Here is a 20,138-nt window from a genome sequence, read left to right on the forward strand (position 1 = left end):
AGAGAGGGAGAGAAAGACAGACACCTGCAGACCTGCTTCACCGCCTGTGAAGTGACTCCCCTTCAGGTAGGGAGTCAGGGCTCAAACTGGGATCCTTACTCCGGTCCTTGCGCTTCGCGCCACATGCGCTTAACCCGCTGCGCTACTGCCCGACTCCCTAGTAATTGTTATTGTTATTATTTCTTTACAGGACAGAGAGAAACTGAGCAGGGTAGTGGGAGAGAGAGAGAGAGAGAGACACCTGCATCCCTGTTTTAGTGATGCCAAAGACCCCACCGGCTCACATTCTCGCTGGCGTCTAAAGCACGTTGCTCACCCCAGTGTTCGGTTTGATTGGCAGGCCAGACCAAACTGAAAAGATCCTTGAATGAAGACGCTTGATTCTGTTAATTGGAACTTTGTTGACCAGAGGGAGAGAATGGACAGATGGATTCTTGGCGGCTTGGGGAGTTTGACTAGAATCTACCAACTGCGTAACCCTAAAGCAAATGCAGAAAGAAATACAAATTATTAAATCACAACATGTGTCATTTTATTTGGATTAAAAAAAAAAAAAACACGAGAACTGGAGAACAGAGGACTAGAACAGTGGAGGCGGGAGCTGTGCAGGTGACGAGCTCTGAGGAGGCTCTGAGGAGGCACTGTGCTGCCCGCCACCGAGCTCCTAGGAACTCCGCTCAGGCAGCACCAGCGAGAGTAGATGTCACTGTTTTCTATACAAGATGCATGAAATTGAAACGAAATTAATTTTAGGGGCAGGTAGTAGAAGCCATTCTATTCCCATCCAGTAGAGGGCACACGTAACCATTTTAAGGACCCGGGTTTGATGCCATACCATCACATGGGAACACCAGGCACAGAGGAAGTTTCATGAGAACTGAAGTGATGAGAGGCTGGGGAGACAGCATAATGGTTCTGCAAAAGACTTTTATGCCTGAGCGTCCAAAGTCCCAGGTTCAATCCCCAGTACCACCATAAGCCAGAGCGGAGCAGGGTTCTGGTTGCTCTCTGTGTATATCTTTCTCTCTGTGTCTGTCATTAAAAATAAGTAAATAAATAAATAAAGATACATAAGAGAGAGAGAGAGAGAGAGAGAAAGAGAGAGAGAGAGAGAAAGGCATTACAGCATTGCTCGAGCACCCCAGGAGCTTCTCTCACTACATGGTACTCCCATGAGGCAATGGGGCTTTAAGCAGAAGTCCCATGCATAGGAAGGCATGCACATTACCAGAGGGCTACCTCCTGGCCCCCAACAAGTTTATTTTAAGATTTTATGCTAGGGCCTGGTGGTGGTACACCAGTTGAGCGCACATGTTACCATACACAAGTACCTGGGTTCAAACCCCTGGCCCCCACCTGTAGGAAGAAAGCTTCATAATGCAGGTGTCTCTCTTTCTCTCCCTCTCTATCTCCCCCTCCACTTGATCTCTCTCTGTCTCCGTTAAATAAATAATACATTAAAATTTAAAAAAATTATGTTAATACAAACATCCTATAATAATCAGAACAACATTCAACTGATGGAATGAAGCTGAGGAGCTGTGTGCTAGCTGAATTCAAGCTGTGACACTGAAAAGCCACAGCAGTCACAGCGGTATGGTGATGACACGGGGCACACAGACAACGAGTGGCCGGAACACGTAACGGAGAAGTTGACACACAGTCAGTTGCTTTATGTGAAGTAATTCAATGTAAGGAAAATCCATTTTGGGGCTGGGTGGTGGTGCACCTGGTTGAGCACACAGGTTCAAGGCCCCAGTCCCCACACGCAGGGGAAAGCTTTGCGAGTGGTGAGGCAGGGCTGCAGGTGTCTCTCTGCCTCTCTCCTTCTCTATCTCCCCCTCCCTCTCTATTTCTGGCTGTCTCTAGCCAATAACTAAGTAAAGATAATACAAAAAAGAAAATTCATTTCCACAAAGAGCTCTAACTGTTTAACCAGCTTCCTAATTATTCAAACCAAGTGGAGTAGGGTTACCTGTTACTTCTAGTAAAGTATCCAAAACACATTCAGTATTTAGTTATGTATTTATTCTTGCCTCCAGGGTGTTGCTGGGGCTTGGCGCCGGCACTATAAACCAACCGTTGCTGGCGGCCATTTTCCCCTTTGCGCTCTCTCTCTCTCTTTCTCCCTCTTTCTTTCTTTCATTTTCCTTTTTAAGATTTTTACTTATTTATGAATGATAAAAATAGGAGGAGAGAGAGAGAAAGAACCAGACATCACTCTGGTACGTGTGCTGTCAGGGACTGTAGTCAACATCTCAGGCTTGAGTCCAGTTTTATCTACTGCGCCACCTCCCGGGCCACTATTTTTTCTATTTTTATTCAATAGAAGAGAGAGAATTTAAGAGGGGAGGGGCAGATAGAGAGGGAGAGAGAAAGACAGACACCTGCAGACCTGCTTTACTGCTGCTTAAGTGTCCCCGCTGCAGGTAGAATGTGGGTTTATTTATTTTTATCTCTTTATTTTTGTTTTTACCAAGGCATTACTTCCCTGGGTTGAAATCTTCAGAGTTAGACATAGAGACAGAGGATGACAGAAAAAGTGACACTGAGGATCCTTCAGTGTGGTGGGGCCAGGTGGGAACCTGGGTGGCCTGCGTGGCAGAGCAGGTGCAATACCCAGCTGAGCTGCTTTGCTGGCTTATTAATTAATTTAGTTGTCTCCAGGGTTATCACTGGGGCTCAGTGCTGGCACTCTGAATCCACTGCTCTTGGTGGCTATTTTTTTTTTCATTTTTTTATTGGATAGGACAGAGGGAAATTGAGAGGGGAGGGGAAGAGAAAGATAGACACATATGGGGGGGGGCTGAGCAGAAGTGCAGTGGGTTAAGCGCACATGGCACAAAGCGCAAGGACTGGTGTAAAGATCCCAGTTCGAGCCCCCAGCTCCCCACCTGCAGGGGGGTCACTTCACAGGTGGTGAAGCAGGTCTGCAGGTGTCTATCTTTCTTTCTCCCTCTCTGTCTTCCCCTTCTCTCTCGATTTCTTTCTGTCCTATCCAAGAACAGTGAAGGCAATGACAACAATAATAGTAACAACAACAATGATAAATAACAAGGACAACAAAAGGAAAAATAGCTTCCAGGAGCAGTGGATTTGTAGTGCAGGCACCAAGCCCCAGCAATAACCCTGGAGGCAAAAAAAAAAAAAAAAAGACACATACAGACCTGCTCCACCACTTGTGAATTAACACTCCCCCCCCCCCCGTAGATGGGGAGCCAGGGGCTCAAACCTGGATCCTTGTGCTTCATACTGTGTGCACTTAACCTGGGGTGCCACTGCCCGAGCCCTGCTAGCTTATTTATTTATATATTTATTTGCCATTATGGTTATCTCTGGGGATTGGTGCCTACAGACAAATACACTGCTCCTGGTGTATTCCATTTATTTTAAACTTTTTCTTTCTTTTTCTTTTCTCTTTCTTTCTTTCCCAGACGACTGATCAGCTCTGGTCTATGGTGGTGCTGGGGATTAAACCTGCAACTTTGGAGCCTCAAGCACGAAAGCCTTTTTGCATAAATATTATGCTATCTCCCCTGCCCTCCTTCCTTCTGTCCTTTTATATATTTGGCAGAAAAGAGAGAACTTGAGGAGGCTGGGTGAGGTAAAGAAGGAGCACTCATAGCCCTGCTTCACCACCAGAGAAACTTTCCCCCTGCAGTTGGGGACCTGGGGCTTAAATCTGGGTCCTTGTGCATAAGATGTGCCCATGACCAAGTGTGCCAGTGCCCACTGCCCAAGCCCCTTGTACTGTTGTTTCCCGTGCCTGAAAATTCTGTTTGAACCGTGCTTGTTAAATTCTAGTCCATTCAACATGTTCTCCATTAGCGCAGGGCCCTCCCGCTTGGCGGTACTCTCAACGGGCTAGCAGGCCCTTCAGTGAGGATGTTGCCAAAAGACTTAACGCTGAGGTGGGGGGGGGGGGGGGTCTAGCCCTAAGAGTCTCAAAGTCTATGGTTCACAGTTGCTCACTTAATGAAGACTTCCTCCATGGTGGTGACAGAGGCCCCAAAGCTGGTGATACCTAACTCTTCCTGCTTCTCTTCCAAGTCAGCGAAGAGAGACTCAAACCTAAAAGGGAAGGGCAGTGTCATCTGTCAAAAGTGGCGGGTAAGCCCTATCATCTTCCCCTTTGGTTTTCCCCAGAGGAAAAAGTCTGGACTATGTGACGGAGAGGACATCCGTCCAGATCTCAGCTCTGTAACTCTTCAGTTTCATGACTGTGGACCTGAATAAGGAGACTAGTAACAGCAGGCTCTTGCAAAGATAAATCAAACATGGTTCTAGCACAGTTTAAGTGAAGGTAAATATTAATCTACATCTTTTCTTCCAGTAAGAAGAAATAATGTGGTTTTTTGGAATGTCTATGAAATCTCCGGGTCTATTTGAAGTCTTTCTGCATGGATCAACTCTGTAACGCTCTCAACAGCTCTTTGAGGACAGTGCAGAGAGAGAAAAAGGTAAATAATTTGTTGGAGATCACACAGCCTAGTTCTAGGAGGCCCGTAGAAGATATAGGAGAGAAACGGATGAAGCAGATAAGTAAGAGAAGAAGAATCAAACTAGGGAATCTTCGAGAAGCTGAGGTGATGGGAGCCTGAGCTGGTGCTTTGTGAGGAAGAGGCTATAAACAGATGAAAGAAAGAGAACTGAGTGTGAAAGCAAGCAGGCGTGTAGGTCTGCAGCAGGGAAAATACAGAGTTCTTGCTTGGTGGCTTTTATTCTCTTCCTGGTATGTGAGTGAATTCCCCACTGAAGGTGACATGGGAGTTGACTGAAGGTGACAGAGGAGCCAGGGAGGGGAGTTTGGTTAACAGTCTGAGACTGACATAGTTGATTTTTCAAAGATTTATTCCTGTATTATGAGAGCAACAGAGTGAGAGGAGAAAGAGCAGAGTACTGCTCAGCTCTTCTGGCATAAGGGGGTCTGGGACTGTAGGCAAAGCCTCTGTGTCCTCAGGAATGCAAGATATGCCTCTTACTGGCTGAGTTATCAGCTCAGCTCTGACGTTATTCATTTAAAGGAGACTCATCTGATCTCAGTCGTGTGGGTGCAGGTAGCTACATCCACAGTCCTGGACCCCTGAAGGCCACTCTAAGGAATCTGACTTTGATCTAGGGCAACAGAGTACTCGGGTTTTAAGGAAGGAGATGACATGATTAGATCACAGTAATTTTTTTTTTTCCATTTCCAGGGATTCACCACTCTGGCCTGACTGTTTCAGACAGAGAGGCAGAGAGAGAAAGGGAACCACAGCACTGAAACTTCCTTCAGTGCAGTGGGCACTGGGTTCAAACCTGGGTTGTACACATGGCAGAGCAGCCCACTTCCCAAGTCAGCTAATCTGTCGACCCAAATGCTAGTATTTTAAAATGTGTTCTGATTGGGTGTTTCTCCAGGAAATACCAGAGGCCTGGCAGTGCAGGTGCAGATGCTTATTGGAGCTGAGGGGGGACTGGAGAGCCTCCCGAGGCCCCTTACCTGTGTGCCTGATCCTTTGGAAGTATAAAGGTTAATTCCTCTCCAATGCTGGCCTGGTAAATGGCGTTTGGTATATGATGAGTAATCACATGGACTATCTGCTCTGTGTCACATCCAGGTGTTTTCACTAGAGTGATGTAATAGCCTGCACCTGAAATAATATTTCAAAGACCATGGAACAGTTTTATGGTGTGTTTTATTTTTTATATTTATTTTTCCCTTTTTGTTGCCCTTGTTGTTTTTTTATTTCTTTATTGGGGAATTAATGCTTTACATTCAACAGTAAATACAATAGTTTGTACATGCATAACATTCCCCAGATTCCCATTTAACAATACAACCCCCACTATGTCATTCATCATCTTTCATGGACCTGTACCTTGTTGTTTTTTTATTGTTTAGTTATTATTGATGTCATTGTTGTTGGATAGGACAGAGAGAAATGGAGAGAGGAGGGGAAGACAGAGAGGGGAGAGAAAGATAGACACCTGTAGACCTGCTTCACCGCCTGTGAAGCGACTCCCCTGCAGGTGGGGAGCCGGGGGCTCGAACCAGGCTCCTTACCCCGGTCCTTGTGCTTTGCGCCACCTGCGCTTAACCCGTTGTGCTACCGCCCAACTCCCGGTGTTTTTTTTTTTTTTTTTAAGAAATTTATTTATTTATCTTTATGAGAGAAAGGGAGACGGGGTGGGGGAATGGAGGAGAGAGAGAGTGTGTGAGTAAGAGAGGGACCAGAATACTGCTCAGCTCTGGAACAGCATAGGTGGTTTGGGGATAGAACCTAGGCCTCAGGGGTCTCAGGCATGCACATCCTCCACGCTAACCCTGGGCTGTCTTCCTGGCCTGACACTGTTATGACCATGCTTTATTTTCTGTCGCTTCAAATGGGACAGTTCCAAGAAAAAGAGGAACTGGACCCCTGGGGTCTCATTTAAAGCACAGTGCAGCCTCTTTTGAGGGTCTCTCTACAGTCTCTCGACTGCGGTCATGGGGGGGATCCTAATGGCACATCTTACAACAGAAGGCAAGATGTCAGAGGGATGTGTTGCAGGCAACCCTTCACACAGCAGATGACCGGGGACAACAAGGCAAGCCAGCAGAGGCCTTGGCCAGAGACCCAAAGAACACAGGTCTCTCCAATTCAATCACACCTTTGAGGAGATACATTTGGTAGTATTCTAAACCTTCTGAAGTTGCTCACGTCTGTCACTACTGTGCCAGTGGTGCGCGTGCAAATCCTCTGATGGAACAGGGCTAAGGACACAGCCTTGGGCCAGTCAACCATCCTGACTAGAGACACTATACTGTCAACAAAGCCAAGGACTTTGGGTGGGTGAAGGGAGGTGAGAGGGAATAAGAGAGGGTTGGGACAGGGTGTGGGATAGTGGAGGAGGACTTGAGTTGGTGGTAGGAGTAGTGGGCAGGCACCTGTCGAGGGGAGATAAGAAACTCTATCCATGTAGGGGGCTGGGTGGTAGGTAGCTCAGCGGCTTAAGAGCACATAGCGTGAAGTGCAAGGACCGGTGTAAGGATCCTGGTTCGAGCCCCTGGCTCCATACCTGCAGGGGGGTTGCTTCACAGGCGATGAAGCAGGTCTGCAGGTGTCTATTTCTCTCTCCCCCTTTCTGCCTTTTCCTCCTCTCTCGATTTCTCTCTGTTCTATTCAACAACAAGAACAACAACAACAGCAGCTAAAACAACAATTACAACTCAGGCAACAAAAATGGGGAAAATGGCCTACAGGAGCACTGGATTTGTAGTGCAGGCACAGAGCCCCAGCGATAACCCTGGAGGCAAAAGAAAGAAAGAAAGAACGAAATGACCTATGTAACAACAACTGCCTTGTGAATCATAATTTCCCTAAGAAGAGTGGGGGGAGGGAGTTGGGCAGCAGAGGGTTAAGCACACATGGCGCAAAGCACAAGGATCCCGGCTTGAGCCCCCGGCTCCCCACCTGCAGGGGAGTCGCTTCACAAGCGGTGAAGCAGGTCTGCAGGTGTCTATCTTTCTCTCCCCCTCTCTGTCTCCCCAACTCCATTTCTCTCTGTTCTATCCAACAACGATGACATCAATAACTACAACAATAAAACAAGGGCAACAAAAGGGAGTAAATAAATATTTAAAAAAAAGAAAATTGGGGGGAGAGCCATATATAGAAGGTGGGCTGGAGAAAGAGCTCACTGGGCAGGTGGCTGCCTTGAAACCCTGGCACCATGTGGGGTTTCCATGGCACAGGAAGAAGTTCCTGTGCCACAGTGTCTCTCCTTTCTTTCTGTTTCTTTATCTTCATGAAAAGTAGCCTGAAAAGCAAAATCACACATGCATAAAGCCCTGCTGGTAAGAGCAAAACAACACAAAGACATGTAAAATCTAGGGTTTTTTTTTTTTTTTTTTTTTTACCAGATCACTACTCAGCTCTGGCTACTGGTGGTATAAGGAATGGTACTTGGGACCTTGGAGCCTCAGGCATGAGAGTCTTTTTGCCTGACCATTATACTATTGCCTCCTCTGGCTGGTAAAATCTTAGTGAACACTGGGAGGAGGAAAGTTCACAGAGAGCAGATGCAGAGTACCCAGAGTGAGAGTTTAAGCGGGTGGGGTCATGCACAAGGAAACGCAACGTCCGTATGAGGACAGTCACCAGAGGGCAGGCGAGAGTCTGCGGCCCAGGAAAGAATCCGGGCCAGAGACTCAGATTCCAGCACAGAGAATGCAGATGAGGCAGGAGAGTGGGCGAACCGACTAAGAAAGAGGGCAAAAAAAAGAAAAAGAAAGAAAGAAAGTGAGCAGAGACAGAAGAGAGGTGAGTGGAGCACTCTGGTGTTGTGAGGTGGGGGTGACACAGGAGGGAAACACAAGGGAGGGTTCCCAGGAGGGGTTCTGGAGAGAGTGGCAGCAGCTGTGGGAACAGCAGCACCTCTGCGCTCTCTCACTCTGAGGAATGTGCAGCTTAAAGTCCATTCTCTAGATCAGAGGGATAAGCTGACTGCCAGCAAACTGGCAGAGGACAATGAGACCCAGAGATTCTGTTCTCTCCATTGTCTCCTCGTTCTCACTGTGCCGGGCCCAGGGCTCCTGCAGAACAGGGGGGCTGGAGACCCAGGCCCCGTTTGCATGGGGGAGAGCATGCCGCTCCCTGCTCACCGTACTTCTGCTTGAGGAACAGTGAGGACCCGCAGCACTGCAGCGCCCCCTTGGCCATGATGGCGATGCGGTCCCCCAGCAGGTCCGCCTCGTCCATGAAGTGGGTGGTCAGCAGGATGGTGCGGTCACTCTTCTGCTGCTGGAGGAGGTCCCAGATGGCCCTGCGGGAGATGATGTCCACGCCCGAGGTGGGCTCGTCCAGCATCAGCACCTGGGGGCGGGCAGCCTCGTGAGGCCGGCAGCGTACGCCCTGCTGTGCCCAGCTGTGTGCTGCAGGGCCAGTCAGATGGAGTTCCACAAAGATTCAGCAGTACTGCCCACCCAAGGCACCAGGCTGAGGTGCCCAGGCCACGTCAGGAGGGCTGGCAGCCAGCCCTGGCTGAGAGGGAGCTTGAGCCCCATGCCTGTGGGCCCTGCAGCCCGAGAGGCCGGTTCGTGTGCAGGCCCAGCGCTGCTGTCCACACACCTTGGAGCCGGCCACCAGGGCGATGCCGATGGAGAGCTTGCGCTTCATGCCGCCGCTCAGGAACTTGCTGCGGGCGTCCCGTTTGTCCTCCAGACCCAGCGTGCGCAGCATCTGCTGGACCTCCTCGGGGCACTTGTGGCGGGACAGGCCTTTCAGCTGAGACAGCGGGACAAAGAAGAGGGGTTTGGGCGGGAGCACCAAACTTGTAAACATGTAAATATATGTAAGAAACATTATCCCGCTCAAGGGAAGGGATGGACCAAAGGTGAAGCTTTCATGTGAAGCTCTGACTTCTAACACTGTGACCAAGTGGAATTATCCCAGGCACGTGAGGGGGTTCACCAGACAGACTGGGCTTATTCATGAGGTCTGCAACTCAATCACCTACTCAACCTGTGACTCTTACCAAGCACTGTTACTCTGCTTCTAAGACCCGTTCTGTTCTGATCATCACGTTAGGTTCTTAGGTTCGCTTGCATTGCTTAACGCTGTGGTCTATTTACATAATCACTGCTTTACCTGAGACCTGCCCTGCCTACAGGGCATTGGTTTAATCTCCACTGGTTAGATGCAAGCTTGATACTCACGCTTTTTTCCTTCTCCGCACCCCCTATCCTATGTACTTCCTCTTCCTGACACTTCAGCCTCAGGAGACATATAAAGGACAGGATTTTCTAATAAATGGAGATTGATTGATTGCACTGCATCCCCGCTCATCAATAAAGATTGAACTGCATTTCCATCTCAGCCATGAGTCCCTGGCCGTCTCTCTCCCGCTCGAGAAGCTAGCCCAGCATATTGGTGCCCGAACATGGACTGGCAAAGCACCACATATAAAAACAAACTCAAAATGGGTCAAAGACCTAAATATAAGAATTAAGAGGGAGTCAGGCAGTGGTGCAGCGGGTTAAGTGCACATGGCGCAAAGCACAAGGACCTGCGTAAAGATCCTGGTTCAAGCCCCCGGCTCCCCACCTGCAGGGGAGTTTCTTTACAAGCGGTGAAGCAGTTCTGCAGGTGTCTATCTTTCTCTCCCCCTCTCTGTCTTCCCGTCCTCTCTCCATTTCTCTCTGTCCTATCCAACGACAACGACATCAATAACCACAATGTTAAACAACAAGGGCAACAAAAGGGAAAATAAAAAAAAAAAAGAAGAAGAATTAAGGACTAGGTAGGTAGTCAGCCTGTAGAGCACCAATGTGCAGGCCTGAGGCACAGGCTACACACTCCATCCTCAGCACCACCTTCGGCCAGAACTGAGTAGTGCTCAGGCCCTCACTTCCCTTTTCCCCACCTCCAGTTTTGCTCTAACAAAAAATAAATAAATATTTAAAAAAATCTTTCTTGCACAAACACACAAAAAGTATACTCCAGGAGGCTGAAGTGGGTAGAGTGCTGAACTTGCAAGTATGAGGTCTTGAGTTCAGTCCCCGGCACCACATGTGCCAGACTGATTCTGGTTTGCTCCTCCAAATAAACAGATAAATAATAAAGGTTCAGGAGGTGGCACAGGATGAAAGTATTAGATTCTCAAGTGTGAGGTCCTAAGTTCAATCCCTAGCATCACATCTGCCAAAGTGATGCTTTGCGTCTCTCACTCCTCCATCAATAAAATGAAAACAAAATCTTAGGAAAACATAGGAGTAAATCTTTGGCAAACCATGAGACCAAAGATAAAAGCAACTGAAGCAAAAAAAAAAAAGAGAGAGAGAGAGAGAAAGAAAAAAAGTCTCTTAATCGGACTGGATCAAAATCTAAAACTGTGTGTGTGTGTGTGTGTGTGTGTGTGTGTGTGTGTGTGTGTGTGCTTCAGGGGGACCAGTGGCAGCGCAGCGGGTTAAGCACACATGGCATGAAGTCCAAGGACCGGCATAAGGATCCCGGTTCAAGCCCCCGGCTCCCCACCTGCAGGGGAGTCGCTTCACAGGCGGTGAAGCAGGTCTGCAGGTGTCTGTCTTTCTCTCCCCCTCTCCGTCTTCCCCTCCTCTCTCCATTTCTCTCTATCCTGTCCAACAATGACGACATCAATAATAACTACAACAATAAAACAACAAGGACAACAAAAGGGAATAAGTAAATATAAAAAAAAATTTTAATTTTTTTATATTTATTTATTTATTCACTTATGTTGCCCTTGTTGTTTTATTGTTGTAGTTATTATTGTTGTTATTGATGTCATCGTTGTTGGATAGGATGCTGTCCCCCAGCCTCTGGTATCCCCTTATCTGCTTCCTGTTCCTATAGATTTTACTTTTCTGGATATTTCATATGTAAGAAATCATACCAAATGCCACCTTTTGTTTCTGGATTCTTTCACTTAACACACCGTGCTCAGGGTTTATCCAGGTTGTGGTGTGTATTTAAAAGAACCGACGTGTACATTGTAAAAGAGGGTGACTTATGTGAATTTCATCTCAAAAAAAAAATACAGGAGATTAAAATAATCGTTTTCAGAAGCCCTTTAATTTAGACATCTTAAACACCGCAGCCTCCTCCCTTCTTGGCTGTTTGGGTAATGGTACCTGAAGTAGTTGAGGGTGCGGCCAAAGAAACAGCTCTCTGGGTAGGGTACATGCCTTGCTATGTACATGGTCCAGGACTGAGCCCAGGAAAGTTCCAGTGCCGTGGTATTTCTCCCTCTCTTGGTCTCTATCTGACTGAGACAGTCAGTCCAGGAGTAGTAAATTGCAAGTGTGAGGCCTCAGGTGTTCCCTGAGGCGGTGAGGTGTCAGTGGAATCAGAGAGCTACCAGACACCGACCCATCCCCAGGAGTCGTGCTGAGTCCTGACACCCACCGGTTTACCTGCGCGTAGAAGGCAAGGTGTTCCGCCACTGTCAAGTTATCAAACAGGATGTCATGCTGGGGGCACCAGCCCATTGTCTTCCGGATTTGAACCATGTCCTTTGAGATTTCATACCCGTTGATATACACGCGTCCACTCGAGGGGGGAATAAGACCTGGAAGTAACGGAAGACATCCTAAAGGCTTCTTTGTCATAGTCCACTGGTGACAGTGTACAAGGAGAGCGGGGATCTTAAAAGACAGGTCCTGGGAGTTGGGCTGTAGTGCAGCGGGTTAAGCACACGTGGTGCAAAGCCTAAGGATCCCGGTTTGAGGTCCTGATTCCCCACCTGCAGGGGAGTCACTTCACAGGTGGTGAAGCAGGTCTGCAGGTGTCTGTCTTTCTCTCTCTCTCTCTGTCTTCCCCTTCTCTCTCCATTTCTCTCTGTCCTATCCAACAACAACGACATTAATAACAACAACAATAATAACTACAACAATAAAACAACAAGGACAACAAAAGGGAAAAAAAAGACATAGGTCCTTTGGAAGAACTGGTTGTGGCTTGGAAGGTGGTGCAGTGGGTAGAGTGCCAGACTTGCAAGCATGAGGCCCCGGATTTGACCCCAGCACTGTGCATGGCAGAGTAATGTTCTGGTTCTCTCGCTCCCTCTTTCTCTCATTAATAAATAAATCTCAGGAGTTGGGCAGTAGTGTAGCGGCTTAAGCGCACTTGGCGCAAAGCGCAAGGACCAGCATAAGGATCCCAGCTCGAGCCCCGGCTCCCTGCAGGGGAGTCACTTCACAGGCGGTGAAGTAGGTCTGCAGGTGTCTGTCTTTCTCTCCGCCCTCCTCTCTCCAGTTCTCTCTGTCCTATCCAACAACAATGACATCAATAACAACAATAATAATTATAAGGGCACTAAAAGGGAATAAATAAATATTTTAAAAATCTTTTAAAAAGTAATCTCTTGTTAAAAAATGCATGGGTGGGCAGGGGTAGATTGCATAATGGTTATGCAAACAGACTCTCATGCCTGAGGCTCTGTCAAGTCCCAGGCTCAATCCCCCTGCACCACCATAAACCAGAGCTGAGCAGTGTGCTCTGGTAAAAAAAAAAAAAAAAAAAAAAAAAAAAAATGTATGGGCTAGTTGAGTGGAACCAGAGGAGTGACAGACAGTCTGGTTCAACTCACACAGGCACTTGTAAAAGCAAAGCCCACCAGTGTGAGCATGAAGTAATGGTGTGGATGCTCTGGCAGTAATTTAAGGAGACCCCTATTGGGCATCTCACGGTTTAGGCAGGAGATTCCCGACGGCAAGGTCTGGGAAGTGGTCCTCTCACACATGGTAAAGTGAGCTGTGAGCTATTTCTCACCCTGCTTTTAACAGAATATTTATTGGGGGCCGGGTGGTGACACAGTGGGTTAAGTGTACATGGTACAAAGCACAAGGACTCGCGCAAGGATACTGGTTCAAACCCCCAGGCTCCCCACCTGTGGGGGGAGGGTCACCTCACAAATGGTGAAGCAGGTCTGCAGGTGTCTATCTTTCTCTGCCCCTGTCTGTCTTCCCCTCCTCTCTCAATTTCTCGCTGTCCTGTCCAGAAAAGGAAAAAAATGGCTGCCAGGAGCAGTGGATTCATACTGCAGACACCGAGCCCCAGCGATAGCCCTGCAGGCAATAATAATAAAAGTAAGATTTCCTTATTAATGCTATATAGAGAGTCCCAGAGCATCGCTCTTGTGCATGTGATGTGAGGGACTGAACTTGAACCACGTGCTGTAACTCCAATATTCTAGCCACTGTGCTACCTCCTGGTAGCACTTTACGCATGAAGCCTTCAATAAACACATTTCTTAAGTGGACAAGTTTCCAAAGGTCAAAGAAGAATATCTGCTGATGGGATGTGAAAGAAATGCCTAGGGCTGGGGAGCTAGCAGCCTTAGAGAGGAGGACCTGCATGTCCGGACTAATCCCTGGCAACACCATATGTTCCAGCAGAGAGGTGCTCAGATATAGAAATGAAAGGGTGGGGGTAGACAGCGTAATGGTTATGTAAAGAGACTCTCATGCCTGGCTCTGAAGTCCCAGGTTCAGTCCCCCACACCACCATCAGCCAGAACTGAACAGTACTATGGTTAAAAAAAAAAAAAGAAAGAAAGAAAGGAAAGGAAAGAAGAGAAAGAGAAAATAAAATAAAATAATTTTAAAAGAAATATTATGACCTGGAAGGTGGTGCGATGGGTAAGGCGCTGGCCTCTGAAGCATGAGGTCCCAAGTTTGATCCCTAGCATTACATGTGCTGGAGTGATGCTCTGAGTCTCTTTCTCCCTCCCTCTCTCATAAATACATTTTTTAAAAGAGTCTTTGGGCATAAAAAGTATAAAACATTTTCCAGAATAATTCAGCAGGTATCATTCTAATCGTGCAGTCAAACACAAATGAGTGGAGAGACACGCCAAGCAATGTGGATGGCTTCTGGGAGTGTGTGAAACGAGCTGCTGACCGAGAGATACCGGCTCTCCTTCTGGTCCGGAGCAGTGTGAACAGACACCGCACACAGGCTTACAACTAAAACGCCAGTTAAAACAAGGAGGGAGGGAGCCGAACACTGGGGCTGCTCAGCGACTCCTCAGGTTGCCTCGGGAGGGCGCCGCGCACCTGTGAGCATGGAGCAGATGGTGGTTTTACCAGCTCCGTTGTGGCCCAGGAGAACAGTGATCTGTCCCTGGTACAGGTTCATGGTCAGACTTTTAACTGCGACGTGCTTCTTGCCACCCTTGTGAAACACCTGTGGAAAAGGGTCTGTCGTGAAGCAGGATGCACAGCGGGCGTTTCCAAGACCCCGGGAGTTCACGGTGGGGATCCCGGCTGAGTCCACCTGCCTGGAGCTCCTTCCTGAGGAGCCTGCGCCTGCTCCCTGAATCTGGTGGGAGAGAACCTGAACCAGAGGCCAGGGCTCAAGGAGCTTGCCGGGGCAATAGCCTTGCACCTTGCTGTGCCCTGGGAAAGGTTCCTGCCTCTGGAGAGAAGTGACTCCCAGCCAGAGCAGACTGTTTATACACCCAGCGCTTCTAGTATCTACTTCCCTTTTTTCTTTGGGTGGGAACTTGTGCACATGCAATTTCACAAGTGAGCTGGCGCTTTCGGACAGATGGGGGTGGGTTGGGGTGCGACGGCACTGCAGCATCAGAACCACCCTTGTGCCATTGCCATGGTCCATGTGGTGTGCCGGAGGCTTGAACCCTTGCTGCTCATGGCAAGACATGGACCCTGCCAGGTGAGCTGTCTCCCGGCCCTGGACTTTTCATATTATTCCGTGGATACAGCACGTGATACACAGGGGTATGGGGGAGGAGGGGACACACCCATGGCCATGTCCTCCCAGGCTGCCCTTAGGCAGCCTGTCCAATGGCACCGGCTGGACCCAGCCTGTGTGCGGACAGGGTTGGGTGGGACTTAGAGGGCACTTCTGCTCACAGATGATCTACTTATGTCTGACAGCAGGGCACTGCTGGAAGGCATCTGGCTTTCCCCTTGCCCCCACATCCCTTTGGGTGTAACTTGTAAATCAAAATTAACAGTCCTGGCCCCTGACTACTTAGTTTCATTTGCAGTTGGGGTGGGGTGTGAGTCAGAATTCAGGGGAACAGGAGGAAGGGGGAACCTGCTGAAAGGCAGGGAGGAAGGCAGCACCGAAGGAGGGGAGCAGCAGTGTTGTCATACAGGGGTAGAGCGACAGACTCGCAGGCATCGGGCCAAGTCTGAATCCAAGCAAACAACGCGCCAGAGTGTTGCTCTGGCTTCTCTCTCTTAAAGAAAGAAATCAGTATTTCTAAAGGAGAAGCCTGGAGGGAGAGCAAGCCCTTTGCCCCTTGTCTTTCCCTGTGGTTGCAAAGCCTTGCAAATAAGAGAGGAGCCTGCAGGTGCCAAGAGAATATGAGGATGGGGAGGGAGAGAATAGGAACACACTGGCCTGGGGTGGCTCTGCTGAGTAGCTGAAATCATGCCAGAACCATGTGCCTTCTCAAATTGCTGTTTCCAAAAAAGAAAAGAAGGAAATGAAACCTCTCCTCTTGCAGCCAGGGGATCTTGTGGGGGCACAGCGTTCCTAGCAGTATATGAAGGAGATGGAAGCGTCCCGCACGTCTCGAGTCCCTGGACTAGGAGGTGATCCACTGGCTCCCACTTGCAGAGGACAGACACAGTGCTGGGCTGTGACAGTTCTGCTGTGCCAGCAGCAAGGAGGACACTGCCTCTCCCCCAAACTGTCAGAGACGGAGAGTGAAAGGTTCTGAACAAAAAGGCAGAGTTGTGCAGAAGCCTCAGGGCCTGCAGCTCACACCAGGCTTCAGGTCCTGGCCTCTGGCTGAGCAGGGCTCTGCCACAGCAAACACGTCCACATTTGGGAGGTGACAGTGAAATCTGGCTTCTCACTTGATGAGGTTATAAAAAAATAGCACAGGACAAAGCCAGCCACCAAAGGGCTGTGTTTCAGTGTGTCTCCTGTTAGGAACACTCCTCACACTGGGAGGGCAAGGAGGCTGCTTCAAGACAGACCACCGGAACCGCCCCTAGTCACTTTGCTCTGTGGCAGGAAACAGCCCGACAGCCCTAATTCTGAGGATAACATTACAGAAGAGACTTAAATTCTCTCTCATGAAAGGAACCTTTCAGCCACTGCCAAAACAACACCGGAGCCACGGTATGTGCCGCTGCTTACATTTCTGGAAGGAGTTCTATGGGCTGGTACCTTGATTAGTTGTTGGATTTCAATTCCTTTCATCAAGTTGGTGGGCTCTTCCTGAAAGAAGATGCTTTTCAGAGACTTCTTAGATTTCCCCTTGCCGAGGTTCTGAAACTTCACAGACCTGCCGCACCAGTAGGAACGCTAGAGAGGAAGCCGCCCCATGTCAACATGTTGAGGTGAACTGACACTCTCTGGAAGAGTTCTGTTTCTCTCAGTGGAACTCTCCACACTCCCCAGCCTGCTGGTGCCCAGAGAGGGAGACTTGCTCCTAATGAGTTGCACTTGACTTCCCCAGGGCGCAACTACTAACAGTACCTCATCTCCACACCGCTGCTGTCCTGGGGAAACCATGAGCTGGCGATCACAGGCCCCGGAGAAATGCTGACCGTAACAATCTACCTAACCTACACTCAGAGGAACACAAGCAGGGGCACTCTGCAGAGATCCAGGGTGAGAAGTTGCGCACATGTCACAGAACCAGTCACCTCTCAGACCCATGAGCCAGGGCCACCAAACACCCTATAAGCTCAACTGTGTTGATTTTTGTCACCAGGGCTTCCCTAGGGCTTTGAGCATGTACAATGCCACTCACTGCTGGCAGACCCCCATATTGAGGGTGAGAGCAGAGAGGGAGACACAGGGAAAGGAGGAGGGACACCACAGCACCACTCACTGCTCATGAAGCTTCCCCAGTGCATGGTGCTCCCAGGTGGTGGCCAGAGGACTCAATCCGGGTCCCAAATGGTAAAGTGGGTGCCCTAGGGGCTGGAATATAGCTCAGTCAGTAGACCTCACACTTCTCATGCTTTGGACTTGGCTCCACAAAGGAGCAGTGGGGTAGTGCTGTGGTGTTTCTCACTCTTTTCTGTGATTGAAGGGGGAGGGGGAAGAGCTCACCAGCAGGAAAATGAATCTGGTGTGCGTTCTAGTGGGTGAGCTAGCTCCTGTCTCTCTCAACTTTCTTGTTTGTGACCAGAGTGTCCCTCAGCTCTGACTCTTGATGGTGCTTGTGACCGAACCTGGGACATCTTTATGCAAGTCCTGCCTGTTATTGTGTACTATGAGCTTAAGCTCCTAAACAATGCCTAACTGTGGCGATGAGTGATTCTAAGGACTCTTCAAGGCCTCCAGGAATGCCGCGCCCTCTGCCATCACCCCAGGGACACAGAAGCTTCAGAGCCCTTCCAACAGCCCAGAGAGCAAAGAGGTCGTGAGGCAAAGGCCGAGGGCTCTACTCTGTGGTGGGGGTGGTCTGCAGGAGAATGGGGGGGGGGTGGCGGCTGACATTTGCACAGGCACATGAATGATGTTATAGGCCTGGTCAGAATCACAGAGTCAGACACATATTTTGTTTTTGATCAGATCAGAGCAACGCTCAGTTCTGGCTGCTGGCAGTGGGAGGATAAAGCCCTCGCACTGCTGCTGTGTGATGCACCTACATCCAGACTACTTATTATTCCCCTTGGCCACTGCAAATTGAGGAATCTGGGAGAACCTAGGTTGAAGAGTCCAACTCAGATGTCCTGGAGTGTGAGGTTTCTATCAGGACACCACGGAGAGAACCAAAGACACTGACAGAGGGGGCCAGTCGGTAGTGCACTAGGTTAAGCACACACAGTACAAAGTGTAAGTTCCGGTAAGGATCCTGGTTTAAGCCCCTGTAAGTGTAAGGATCCCGGTTTAAGCCCCTGGCTCCCCACCTTCGGGGGTGGGGGGGAAGTCGCTTCATAATCATTGAAGCAAGTCTTCAGGTGTCTATCTTTCTCTCCCCCTCTCTGTCTCCCCTCTCAATTTCTCTCTGTTCTACCCAATAAAATGGGGAAAAATGGCCCCCAGGAGCGGTGGATTTATAGTGCAGGTAATGAACCCCAGCAATAACCCTGGAGGCAAAAAAAAAAGGAAAGTTTACGTTTTAAAAAAGACACTGATGGACAGCTGTAAAAAGTCTAATGCTAGCCTCTACAAAGGCAGGATTAGCACTTACCGTGACAAAGAAGTACCAACGCCTGGGAGTGCCGTAGTCCCCTGGGAAGATGGCATCCACGTACCAGGTCACCAGGCTGTAGAGAAGAGAGTCCAGCAGGAGCATGAGCAGCACCTGTGCAAAGCTGAACTCTCCCCGCACGCTGCCCATATTCCTCCAGTGGAGGCCTGTGCCTGTCGCAAAGGAAGAGGAGTCACATAGCACAGGCACAGATGACCCTGAGTTCCCAGCCAACAGGGGCCAACCAGGCTGGCGATATGACTGGGTCTTGGGATACAGTCCAACCCGCAGCGAGGGCATCCGCAGACCTCAACCAGGCATTGTCAGTTCTTGCCACCTGCTGTTCAAACAGACTGGTGACAAAAGCTGACACTGAGCAAGCAGTGTGGGACATACTGTAGTGGTTAGAGTACTGGACTATCAGACATGAGGCCCCAATAAAGAAATAAATCCTTTTGGGGCCAGCTGGTAGTGCACTGGGTTAAGTGCACATAGTATGAAGTGCAAGGATCCCTGTTTAAACCCCCAGCTCCCCACCTGCTGGAGGGGGTCGTTTCACAAGCGGTGAAACAGGTCTGCAGGTGTCTATCTTTCTTTCCTCCTCTCCATCTTCCCTTCCTCACTCCATTGCTCTCTGTCCTATCAAAATAAATAAATGAATAAATGGTTGCAGCAGGAGCAGGCACCAAGCCCCAGCAATAACTCTGGAGGCAAAAAGAAAAAGAAGAAGAAAAGAAAAAAAGAAATCCTTTCTAATAAATGACAATCTTTTAAGAAACAAAGCTAACACCAGACAGAGAAAGGTCTTGCTTGTGTGTTCACAGTCCATGTGACAGCATCCCTGAGAGCTACTACAGGAGCCCCTCTATAAGGACCAGCCCCCCCACTGAGGCCCGTGAGCCCCACACCAGACTGATAACATTGCTTGTAGCTGGCTGGCTGTCTTCTGAGGAATTTTCCAAACTCCAGGAAATTGGGACACATGAAAAGGTGGACTGAACTTCCACTCATGGAATTAGAGAGCTAGCTCAGGTGGAAGGTCCCTAACAAGCTGTGAAGGCCCACCAACCAGATGACTGAGGACAACCGTTATGTGAACAGCACACACTGTCTGCAAAGATCTAAAGTGTGTCTGAATTTCCACAAATGTTTATCTACACAGTGACTCCAGCTTAGAACTTCCCAAATCATTAATATGCTTTCACACACACCCCCACCACCTGCCACACTGCAAGTTGCATGGTGACTCACAGAATCAGTCTCTTTTATAAATATATATATATATATATATATAATCTTTATTTACTTATTGAATAGAGACAGAAATCAAGAGAGAAGAAGTAATAGAGCGAGAGAGAGAAAGAGAGACACCTGAGTACTGCTTCACCACTGGCAAAGCTTTCACCCTAGGTGGGGACCGGGGGCTTGAACTTGGGCCTTTTTGCACTGTAACATGTGCACTCAACCAGGTGCACCACCACCCAGCTCCAGAATCAGCCGCTTTAGCGCTCCTCACAGACCTCCCA

General features: G+C 48.9%; 1 protein-coding gene and 1 long non-coding RNA gene across 2 annotated transcripts in view; one reads left to right on the forward strand and one right to left on the reverse strand.

The window, feature by feature from the left end:
- LOC132533064 (uncharacterized) overlaps nt 1-20,138 on the forward strand; it is a 147,762-nt gene that overhangs the window by 115,944 nt on the left and 11,680 nt on the right. The window lies entirely within an intron of this gene.
- Nucleotides 1-20,138, reverse strand: part of LOC103117966 (ATP-binding cassette sub-family A member 17-like) — a 72,018-nt gene that overhangs the window by 20,400 nt on the left and 31,480 nt on the right. Inside the window, exons 10-18 of the mRNA XM_060172558.1 lie at nt 18,613-18,785; nt 16,632-16,769; nt 14,540-14,669; nt 11,897-12,051; nt 9,093-9,248; nt 8,627-8,837; nt 5,483-5,633; nt 3,973-4,071; nt 317-479 (exon numbers count right to left, since the gene is read on the reverse strand). Coding sequence (XP_060028541.1) covers nt 317-479; nt 3,973-4,071; nt 5,483-5,633; nt 8,627-8,837; nt 9,093-9,248; nt 11,897-12,051; nt 14,540-14,669; nt 16,632-16,769; nt 18,613-18,785 — 1,376 coding nt within the window. The remainder of the gene's footprint in view (nt 1-316; nt 480-3,972; nt 4,072-5,482; nt 5,634-8,626; nt 8,838-9,092; nt 9,249-11,896; nt 12,052-14,539; nt 14,670-16,631; nt 16,770-18,612; nt 18,786-20,138) is intronic.

Source organism: Erinaceus europaeus, chromosome 15 (assembly GCF_950295315.1).
Source record: "Erinaceus europaeus chromosome 15, mEriEur2.1, whole genome shotgun sequence".
NCBI classification, from domain to species: Eukaryota; Metazoa; Chordata; class Mammalia; order Eulipotyphla; family Erinaceidae; genus Erinaceus; species Erinaceus europaeus.